The sequence below is a fragment of the Physeter macrocephalus genome, chromosome 21, assembly GCF_002837175.3.
Source record: "Physeter macrocephalus isolate SW-GA chromosome 21, ASM283717v5, whole genome shotgun sequence".
NCBI classification, from domain to species: domain Eukaryota; kingdom Metazoa; phylum Chordata; class Mammalia; order Artiodactyla; family Physeteridae; genus Physeter; species Physeter macrocephalus.
This window is the reverse complement of record NC_041234.1, coordinates 68544425-68556081: the sequence shown is the minus strand read 5'-3', so window position 1 is coordinate 68556081 and position 11657 is coordinate 68544425. Positions and strand designations below refer to the sequence as shown.

Below are 11657 nucleotides of genomic sequence, written 5' to 3'. Positions count from 1 at the left end.
GTATATACAATGGAATACTACTCAGCCATAAAAAGGAATGAAATTGGGTCATTTGTAGAGACTGTCATACAGAGTGGAGTAAATCAAAAAGAGAAAAACAAATACCGTATGCTGACACAAATATATGGAATCTAAGACAAAAAAAAAAAAAAAAGTCATGAAGAACCTAAGGGTAAGAAGGGAATGGAGACGCAGACCTACTAGAGAATGGATTTGAGGATATGGGGAGGGAGAAGGGTAAGCTGTGACAAAGTGAGAGAGTGGCATGGACATATATACACTACAAAACCTAAAATAGATAGCTAGTGGGAAGCAACCTCATAGCACAGGGAGATCACCTCTGTGCTTTGTGACCACCTAGAGGGGTGGGATAGGGAAGGTGGGAGGGAGGGAGACACAAGAGGGAAGATATATGGGAACATATGTATATGTATAACTGATTCACTTTGTTATAAAGCAGTAACTAACACACCATTGTAAAGCAATTGTACTCCAGAAAAGATGTTAAAATATAAAAAATTTAAAAAAATTGAAAAGAATGGTTTTTATACATTCCTAAAAATCAAGTAAAGGGAAATATCAAGTGATTCCTTTCATACCTGTGGTTGGGGATGAGTCCAGATCTCCACAGTAGTTGTCTCTTTCATGGGTGTGCGAGATCGTATAACCTCCTTCATTGGCTTTACAAGGGGAACAAAATAGAAGTGCTTATGTTTGTTAAAAGTGAAAAACATAGTACATTGCACACATGCATCAAATACAGGTAAGTAAAATAGTGCCTGGTAAACATGTCTTTCCAGACCTTGTAGTTATTGAGGACTTACAATGTGATAGGCACAGTTCTAGGTACTGGGAATAAACAAGAGAAAAAAAAATTCCTTTTCCCATGGAGCTCATAACCCAGTGTTACATTTTAGAGTTCCATTAAACATTTGAATGCAATTGTGGAGGGCAGTTTAAAACATTTAAATGGCTGAAATTTAAGTTGGAGAGACTTTCAGTCCAATGCTTTTACAACTCAATGGCTTCAACAGCTTGTATTTGCAAATTTACAGTGTCTGAAATTAAAATCTATCCTGTGCATGCCACCACATGACAAATTTGCTATCTATCATATAAAGATATTTAACAGTTGTTATAAATGCCAAGAAATTTATGAACCAATATAGAGATACTAGCATACCAACCCAGAATAATTATCAAGATTTTGAAAAGATGACTTCTATATCTATTTTATTTTCTTCAGGACAGAAAGTATATTCTCTATTTTAAAAATATTGAATGCATACTCTACACATTTCTATGTATGTGATTTTAGTATATGGGCGAAAGGGTTTGGTTAAAAATTTATCCTTTTATCTAGCCAAGGGAGAAATTTTTCAAGGAAGCTAAGAAAACCCAGTTCAGTGACTGTTGGAATCTCATGGGCTATAATAGCAGAATAGAGTAGCAGTGACAGAGACCTTATGTCACACTCTCAAGACTTCATACTGATGTTCGGTGTACTACCAATTAGAGTTATGTAATTATTACTTGACAGGGTTTTGAGGGGGAGCATATTTGCCACCCCAAAATATGTTTCTGGCATAAGGCTTATTTTAGGCTGATTATTTTTATGAAACAGCAGACATAAGAAAATCTCTGAAAACCAAGAGAAGTTACCCTTTTGTAATGGATATTTACATTTATAAGGGAAATCTCCGTTTGTAAGTGTGTCTCCCTCTCTGTACCAGGAAGTAAATGATGACTAAATCTCTAAAATTTTTCTCAGTGAAGTAGGCAACAGACCTAAATCTGCACAACAATCTTACCCTTGATTATTGTGCTTTTCCTCATAGCCTCCCATAACTGGCTGCCCTGCCCCCAACATCTTCTTTTGTCTTTATCTGAAGATGGTATTTAAGGTGATGGCTTAGGCCGTTTCAGATAGTTACTCAGATTTCCTGGGTATCTCTCACATATACAGGAGGGATATATGTTATTAAACTTGTTTGTTTTTCTCCTGTTAATCTGTCTTTTATTATGAGGTTGGGGGGAGGGTCTCAGCCAAGAATCTGAAAGGGTGGAGGAAAAATTATTTTTCCTCCTCCACAGTTTTAAGTGCCCCATTCTTATTGTCTTACCATGACAGTTTATTTTTTATATTTTTATTATTCCTGCATGCCTATTAGGTCAAATCAAGAAAAGAAGAGACAGTCAGATGTGGAACATCACATTTTTAAGGCCCAGTTGAGCAAGAATTATTTTGTTATCATTTAAATGGCAAATTGTGTTTATTCTGCAATGACACTATAGCTGTGACAAAAAGAATACAATACACGTTAATATTACAGACTAAGCACTCATCACAATATTCCAACTCACAGGAAAGCAACAGTTAGAAGAATTAGAAAATTAAAATGAAAGGTCTCATCATAGCAGAATTTCATCACAAAAATAAATGAAAATGAGTGACAAAAGTAAGTTTCTGAAAAGCTAATTTGTTAGCCAAGCAGAGAGGACCACTAACTGATTGTGAGTTATTAAACAGCGTTTGCTTACAACAACCAAAGAAATACATCTAGAGAAAACAAACTTAAGACTATTAGCGTTTCACCAAGTACAGTTACTCAAAAAGTTGAGGACATTGAGAGCAACAGCAATGGTAAATTTTTTTTAAAAAAAGGAAAATGGTATGGAGTGTTTTTGCTTCGTGAGTTAACAGATGTTACCAACAATGCTTAATTGCTGTTACTTGCTTGAGGAAGTGGTACCAAGTGCGAAGAGACTGAAAAATTAGCCTCTATGAATGAATTGTCTGTGTGGAACAGAACAGGTAAGAATATTTTCAAAGAATTTGACAAAACACTAATTCAGTAAAACCTGATGTGGGATCTGTTAAGGTGTGTTACAACTAATGGTGGGTGAAATATATGTTGCACAGAAAAAAAGTTTAGCTGGACCAATATACAATGCTTTGGAAAACATAAGGTGTTCAAAGCCTATGGCTGTTTATTGTATTATATATCAGCAGGTACTTTGTGCAAAATATTTGAGTCTATCATGTGTTATTGAACTAGGAGTGTCAATAGTGAATTTCATTCACTATTGCTAATGGAACCATGGTCATTCTGTGAACTTTTGTCAAAATTGCAAGTTGAATATCCTGACTTGCCTTACCATACAAGCAGTTGGATGGCTTATAAGTGGCAAAGGTTTATTTTTGAGCTCAGAGCCAAGACGGAAATTTTGCTGAATGAGAAGTACCCTTGACCATTATTATTGAATGCTGAATCACTCTGGCAATTAGTTTTTGTTGCAAACTTGATAACATCTTGATAAATCAACCTAAAATTGTAAGGTAAAAGAGTGCTTATATGCAAAATTTATACTGCAGTAAAGTCACTCTGATGACAACTAAAATTGTTTGAATCACAAGTAACGGTAAGTTACTTTATGCACTCCAGCCCTGTAGAAGTTAAAACAAGAAGCAGAGTTTCCATTTGTGCACAAATTCAAATTTTCAATAGGTTGCAATAAATATGGAATTGAGGAGCTTTTGTCTGTCAATTAGAAATGGTTAATCTTCAATGTAATGGCATGCTAAATGGCAGATATGAAGAAAAGAATCTAATAGAGTTCTTCACATGCCTTCCAAGGATAGATATGTTGAGTTAAATCTATATGCTTGTGGACTGATTCAGTATTGGGCAGTACCTATCTGTGTGAAAAGACATTTTCCGAGATCAGATATACAAGTCCATTAATTTCATTAGTAGTTCTCTATTACATAAAACATTGTACTCATTATTATTACACTTGATGGTTTGAATATCATCAATTGAAATTTTGGGGGAATTTGGTTTCTCTTTTGTTACATATAAAACCTACTGAAACTGAGCAGGACCCTGTGGGGCTCCTGGGCACAAAAGCCTTTCTGCCTCCCCTGTTTCTTGTTTGTAGGAAATAAGCTTCATTCAGGTTCTATGACCATCCCTAGTTCCAAAGGGCAGGTTCAAACAGTTGTTAATCAGGGAAGGGAGAGGTTTGGGAGACAAGGGAGGAGCAGTCAAGAAACGATAGTGCAGCTTTGGGGCAGGGTCCTGGTTCCTCCTCAAGGGATATACATAACAATATCTTTGAGCTCTTCTGCAGAACTAAAACTCCCACAAAATGGAAGATATTAACTACTTGATGAAGCATTCTTCATTCCAGAGAAAAGGTCACAGTTTGATAACCTCGAGAACCACAGAAGCCCATCATAAGACCACAGTGATGCTAGATGATCTCTGGATTGAAGGAATGCAAGCCCTGCATGCACCCTGATCCTTATCAGCAATGCTGCCCCCCTTGAACCATTACTATAAAACTCCTCAGAAGCCCCCATGGGTTGGGACACATAGTTTTCAGGGCATTAGCTTACTGTGGCCTGCTTCACCTGGCAAAGCAATAAAGCTATTCTTTGCTACTTCACCCAAAACTCTGTCTCCAAGATTCAATTTGGTGTGACAGAGGTCAGGTTTCAGCAACACTACTCTGGCCCTTTACAGAAAAAGTTTGCTGACTTCTGATCTGGAGGAAAAGAAAAGACAAATTAATAACTATAATTAATGGACAAGTCTATGAAATAAGTAAAGTCTGGTAGACTCTAGATGCAGAGGTTGAAGAGAAGACTTTTTTGGCAGAGAGAGCAATATGGTCTAAGGTAGGGAAATCCAGGATGTGGTCTATATGACTGAAGATGTAACTGAATGATGGGACAGATGTATGAGAAAGTGAACTTAGCACATACTCCTGATGGACTTGCAAAGTCAGCTGGTGACTTTATAGTTATACACTAAGCAAAGAGGAAATTCTCAAATGTATTTGAGCAAAGTGTCCTGTGCTACAGTAGTTTCTAAGCAGATTTGTGCTCAGGTCTCAGATTTAACCTTATTTTTTAGACCAAGTCTACTAGAGTTGCATTTCCTATGCACAGTTTAAGAATCTGATTTTTAAATTTTCTATCAATTGTGAGCAGTTTTATGTCTGTCTGTGTGGCACTCTGTCAAACGTATCATGCCACATTGTAGGGTAGCAAAATTTGCCACCCCAAAACTTATCTTTTTGACATGAGGATTAATTTAAGCTGGTTATTTCTAAGAAACAGAAAGCTCAGGAAGTTTTTCTTGTTCCTTCACCCTTAACTGCCTAAAAGCATTTAGATGAAGGGCCTATTCCCAGAATAGAGCTATAACCAGAGATATTTGCAAATAATATAAGCTTGGTGAGGTGGAGGAAACTCAGTAGGGCCTCGAGATCAGAGTCCACTCTGTGTCCCATCCTCCCTGCTTGCCCCAGCAAACATTTGTTTACCAAACATTTGCTTTTCCATCTCCATGTCAATTGCCTTCCTCAGCATCGAAGCCCCAAACCACTACCCTCAACATCCTTCTTTGTCTATAGTTGAAGATGATATTTAAGATGAGAGTTTCAGCCATTTTGGTGAGTTACCCAGTTTTCTGGGATATCTCCCATGCATATATGTTATTAAATTTTTGTTTTGATTTTATCCTGTTAATCTGTCTCAGGTCATTTTAACTCTTAGAACAGCCAGAAGAACTTAGAAGGACAGAGTAAAATTTTTTCCTACCTGACAACATTCAAATGTCCATTAAATTAAATAGGGATAGTATATTAGGTGGTTAAATGCTTAAAGCTATGTAGATGTATCTTGTCCATTTAACTTTAACAATTAAATATCTCTATTGTATAATATGCTTCAATATTCAAATATTAGGAAAAGTTTATTGAATTATATTGTGCACAAAAATAACAATTTAAAGGTAAAATAATACTCCCACCCCTAACAATGTTCTTTCCGTTACTCTTCCCTCTTCCACCAAACCCCATAATTTTAATACTAATAACTAAGAAATGGTCTAATAAAATAGCTCCAATATACAGAACTGCTGAGGATTAACTATAATACAAATGAAAGAAATGGCAGTTCTAGGAAATATTGGTGCTCAAAAAATCTATGCTTGACCTTTTTAAAAAAACAAAATATGGTTCATCATTGACATTTGAAAGATAAGATGCAGATCTATGTTTCTGTATCCTTACATGCACCACATACTGAACCAAAATGTATCTTCCCTTTTATGGAATCAGATGTCAAGCTGTCAAGTAAAGAGTAAAGTGCTTTATAATAATCACCGTCTTTAAAGATTTAAACCTCATTTTAATCCAATTCATATTAAGACAGTGCTCAATAGTGAAAAGTGAGAAGTACATCTTCTGTTGATTGTAAAGAGTTGTGAGAAGTGTCACAGGTATTATTGCTAAAAATTAAAAAATAATACTTCCAAGAGGATGGATAGATATTGGCTCTTCTTACCATTCTTGAGTCAGATATTACTAGTTCATAGTTTAGACATTGGAAGGGAATTCAACTTTATTTAAAAATGTATTAAATCCTTTAGACACTAATATTTCACCAGTGATGCCCTGTCGATCTAATGAAATAGTCATACATGAAAGAAAAATAAAACATTCATTTATCTTATTTCACCTTTCAGAACCCAGAAATTTTATGCCTTAAAAAGTTGTCTATAGTCTTCTTGAATGATTTTATCTATGAATGTGGGAAGAGTCTGGCTAATAAGGAGCACTGATTCAGAGTAAATGTCCAAAACTGTATTAAATCTCCCCTAATTTTTTGTCTCAGGCAAGAAGTAAGGAAATTTTCAAACAAATTTCCATTCACTGAAATGTGAATTATAGCCCAAAATATACACAGTGATATAGTTTTTGTGATAAATGGGAAAATATTTTCAGCTGCCAAAGGATTTAGTATTAAAAAAAAAAAAATAATAGGACACTGTTACAGGTGACCTACAAGAATAAAATTCACTTCCCCAACTGTGACTGCCTTACAAAAAAGGCTTATGAAGCAACATAATTTGATTGAAACTTCTAAATATGGCAAGGCCTTCTAAATGTTCTTCCCAAATGTTTTCCTGACAGTGTCGCACAGAATCTGAGATTCAGGGACTTAACATATTAACTGCATACCTTAAACTGACTAATCCCCAAACTGCTGGGTCAGGCAAACCCAGAATGATTCTGTGATTGTTTTAGGGTAAAATGCGGTATGCATCCTTTATTCTCCCTCTTGGGAAATTTTATTGCCACTTAAATCTAATGGTAAGAAAATCATAGTTAGAATAAGATCATGATATTTCTGACTAGTCTCAACATTACATTATTGTTTCAAAATCTAGCAAAAAGAGAATCAAGAGGAGCTTCAGTGATTCAGCAATTACATTTCTTTCTCAAAGGTTGCAGGTTTCCCACTAGAAATGTAAGTATGCTTCCATTTTCTTGGTAATGGTATGCAACCCAAGAATCTCAGATTTTGCAGAAATGTGACATTCTAAATTGTCACAGTCATCCTTTTATTTTAGTGACCAAAGACTACAAGTGAATGTAATTGATAGATTATTGTTATTTTATTGCCATATATTAGACACATTGACAGGTTAGGGAAAAAGTCTTCTCAAAGTAGCATATAAGACATTTTTGGAGAGTCTTATGTAATATCTACCACAATGATATATGCCTAAACACATGTAAGTATGCAGGTGATGCTTCTACTGATAATATTTATAAACATTTTCCCTCATTCTCATTTACTTCCTTAAAAGAAATCCAAATCCTTACTATGGGAATAATATCCATCAAAACTATGGTAAACATTTACAAATATAAAGTGAAATTTGATCCTTATTTTTGGCCAAGGTATATTTACTTGAAGGATTTTGTGTTAAAAGTGTTGGCAGAGGGGAGCTTCAAGATGGCAGAAGAGTAAGATGTGGAGATCACCTTCCTCCCCACAAATATATCAGAAATACATCTACATGTGGAACAACTCCTACAGAACACCTACTGAATGCTGGCAGAAGATCTCAGATCTCCCAAAAGGCAAGAAACTCCCGACGTACCTGGGTAGGGCAAAAGAAAAAAGAAAAAACAGAAACCAAAGAATAGGAAAGGGAATGCACCAGTGGGAGGCAGTTGTGAAGGAGGAAAGGTTTCCACACACTAGGAAGCCCCTTCGTGGGTGGAGACTGGGGGTGGCGGAGGGGGGAGAGCTTTAGAGCCAAGGAGGAGAGCACAGCAACAAGGGTGCAGAGGACAAAGCAGAGAGATTCCCGCACAGAGGATGGTGCCGACCAGCACTCACCAGCTTGAGAGGCTTGTCTGCTCACCCGCCGAGATGTGTGGGGGCTGGGAAATGAGGCTCCAGCTTCTGTGGATCCCAGGGAAAGGAATGGGGTTGGCTGCATGACCACAGCCTGAAGGGAGCTAGTGCAACACAGCTAGCTGGGAGGGAGTCAGGGAAAAGGACTGGAATTGCCAAAGAGGCAAAAGACTTTTTCTTGCCTCTTTGTTTCATGGTGCCCGAGGAGAGGGGATTAAGAGCGCCACTCAAAGGAGCTCCAGAGACAGGCGCGAGCCGGGGCTATCAGCGTGGATCCCACAGATGGGCATGAGACACTAAGGCTGCTGCTGCAGCCACCAAGAAGCTTGTGTGAAAGCACAGGTCACTATCCACACCTCCCCTCCAAGGAGCCTGTGCAGCCTGTCACTGCCAGGGTCCCGTGATCCAGGGACAACTTCCCAGGGAGAACACACGGCGTGCCTCAGGCTGGTGCAATGTCATGCTGGACTCTGCTGCCGCAGGCTCACCCCACATTCCGTACCCCTCCCCCTGTCCTGAGTGAGCCACAGCCCACGAAACAGCTGCTCCTTTAACCCCGTCCTGTCTGAGCGAAAAACAGATGTCCTCAGGTGATCTACATGCGGAGGCAGGTCCAAATCCACAGCTGAAACCCGGGAGCTGTGCAAACAAAGAAGATAAATGGAAACCTCTCCCAGCAGCCTCAGGAGCAGCGGATTAAATCTCCACAATCAACTTGATGTACCCTGCATTTGTGGAATACCTGAATAGACAAGGAATCATCCCAAATTGAGGAGGTGGACTTCGGGAACAATGATATATATACTTTTTTACGTTTTACTCTTTTTGTGAGCGTGTATGTGTATGCTTCTGTGTGAGATTTTGTCTGTATAGCTTTGCTTTAACCATTTGTCTTAGGGTTCTGTCTGTTCTTTTATTTTATTTCTTCTTTTTTTTAGTATAGATTTTAGCACTTCTTATCATTGTTGGATTTGTTTTTTGGTTTGGTTGCTCTATTCTTTCTTTCTTTTTGGTATTAATTTTTAAATTTTTTTTAATAATATTTTTTATTTCAATAACTTTATTTTATTTCATTTTATTTTATTTTATCTTTTTCTATCTTTCTTTTTCTTTTTTTCCCTTTTATTCTGAGCCATGTGGATAACAGGCCCTTGGTGATCTGGCCAGGCATCAGGGCTGTGCCTCTGATGTGGAAGAGCCAAGTTCAGGACATTGGTCCACAAGACACCTCCCAGAAGACTAGAGAGGATTGCGGAAGAGTAAGACACAGAGATCACCTTCCTCCTCGCAGATACATCAGAAATACACCTAGACGTGGAACTGCTCCTATAGAACACCCACTGAATGCTGGCAGAAGAACTCGGACCTCCCAAAAGGCAAGAAACACCCCACGTACCTGGGTAGGGCAAAAGAAAAAAGAATAAACAGAGACAAAAGAATAGGAACGGGACCTGCACCAGTGGGAGGGAGCTGTGAAGGAGGAAAGGTTTCCACACACTAGAAGCCCCTTCGCGGGCGGAGACTGCGGGTGGCGGAGGGGGGAAGCTTTGGAGCCGTGGAGGAGAGCACGGCAACAGGATGCAGAGGGCAAAGCAGAGAGATTCCCGCACATTGGATAGGTGCCGACCAGCACTCACCAGCTCGAGAGGTTTGTCTGCTCACCCGCCTGGGCGGGCTGGGGCTAGGAGCTCAGGCTCAGGCTTCGGTCAGATCGCAGGGAGAGGACTGGGGTTGGCAGAGTGAAAACAGCCTGAAGGGGTTAGAGCACCACGGCTAGCCGGGAGGGAGTCCAGGAGAAGTCTGGAGCTGCCGAAGAGGCAAGAGACCTTTTCTTCCCCCTTTGCTTCCTGGTGCACGAGGAGAGGGGCTTAAGCGCGCCACTTAAAGGAGCTCCAGAGACGGGCGCTGAGCTGCCAAAGAGACAAGAGACTTTTTCTTGCCTCTTTGTTTCCTGGTGCGAGAGGAGAGGGGATTAAGCGCACCGCATAAAGGAGCTCCAGAAATGGGCGCGAGCCGCGGCTGTGGGCGCGGACACCAGAGATGGGAGGGAGTGGGACACTAGGATTGCTGCTGCCGCCACCAAGAGGCCTGTGTGCGAGCACAGGTCACTCTCCACACCGCCCCTCCCGGGAGCTCGTGCAGCCCGCCACTGCCGGGGTCCCGGGATCCAGGGACAGCTTCCCCGGGAAAACGCGCGGCGCTCCTGGGGCCGGTGCAGCGTCACGCCGGCCTCTGCCGCCGCAGGGTTGCCCTGCATCCGTGCCCCTCCCGCCCCCCGGCTCACAATCAACGTGAAGTGCCCTGCATCTGTGGAAAACCTGAATAGACAGCGAAGTATCCCAAGATGAGGAGGTGGACTTTGGGAGCAAGATATATTAATATTTTCCCCTTTTTTTCTTTTTGTGAGGGTGTATGTGTGTGCTGCTGTGTGAGATTTTGTCTGTATAGCTTTGCTTTCACCATTTGTTCTAGAGTTCTGACCGACCCGTATTTTTTTGTTAATTTTTCTTCTTAATAATTATTTTTTATTTTAATAACTATATTTTGTCCTACTTCCCTTCCTTCCTCTCTTCCTTCCTTCCTTCCTTCCTTTCTTGCTTTCTTCCTTCCTTCATTGCTTCCTTCCTTTCTTCCTCCCTTCCTTCCTTTCTCCCTTCCTCCTTTCCTTTCTTCTTTCCTTCCTTCCTTTCTTTCCTTTGTATTTTTTCTCCCTTTTAATTTGAGCCATGTGGATTAAGGCTTTTGGCGCTCCAACCAGGCGTCAAGGTTGTGTCTCTGAGGTGGGAGAACCAAGCTCAGGACACAGGTCCACGAGAGACCTCCCAGCTCCATGCAATATCAAATGGCGAAAATCTCCCAGAGATCTCCATCTCAACACCAAGAGCCAGCTTCATTCAAGGACCAGCAACGTACAGTACTGGACACCCTATGTCCAACAAATAGCAAGACAGGACTAGAGCCCCAGCCACTAGCAGAGAGGCTGCCTAAAATCATAATAAGGCTACCAACATCCCCAAACACACCACCAGACGTGGACCTGCCCACCAGAAAGACAAGATCCAGCCTCATCCACCAGAACAGAGGCACTAGTCCCCCCAACCAGGAAACTTACTCAAACCACTGAACCAACCTTGGACACTGGGGACAGTCACCAAAAACAACGGGAATTATGAACCTGCAGCCTGCAAAAAGGAGACCCCAAACACAGTAAGATAAGCAAAATGAGAAGACAGAAAAACACACAGCAGATGAAGGAGCAAGGTAAAAACCCACCAGACCTAACAAATGAAGAGGAAATAGGCAGTCTACCTGAAAAAGAATTCAGAATAATGATAGTAACAATGATCCAAAATCTTGGAACTACAATAGACAAATTGCAAGAAACATTTAACAAGGACCTAGAAGAAATAAAGAGGAAGGAAGCAACGATGAG

The 11657-nt window shown here is 40.1% G+C and overlaps 1 protein-coding gene across 6 annotated transcripts in view; it reads right to left on the bottom strand.

The window, feature by feature from the left end:
- Nucleotides 1–11657, bottom strand: part of PCDH11X (protocadherin 11 X-linked) — a 728057-nt gene that overhangs the window by 376666 nt on the left and 339734 nt on the right. For 4 of the 6 annotated variants that reach the window (XM_055081827.1, XM_055081826.1, XM_055081828.1 and 1 more), the window contains exon 3: nucleotides 600–680. The exons of the other annotated variants lie outside the window; for them this stretch is intronic. In XM_055081827.1, the coding sequence (XP_054937802.1) occupies nucleotides 600–680 (81 nt within the window). The remainder of the gene's footprint in view (nucleotides 1–599; nucleotides 681–11657) is intronic. 6 annotated transcript variants of the gene reach the window in all.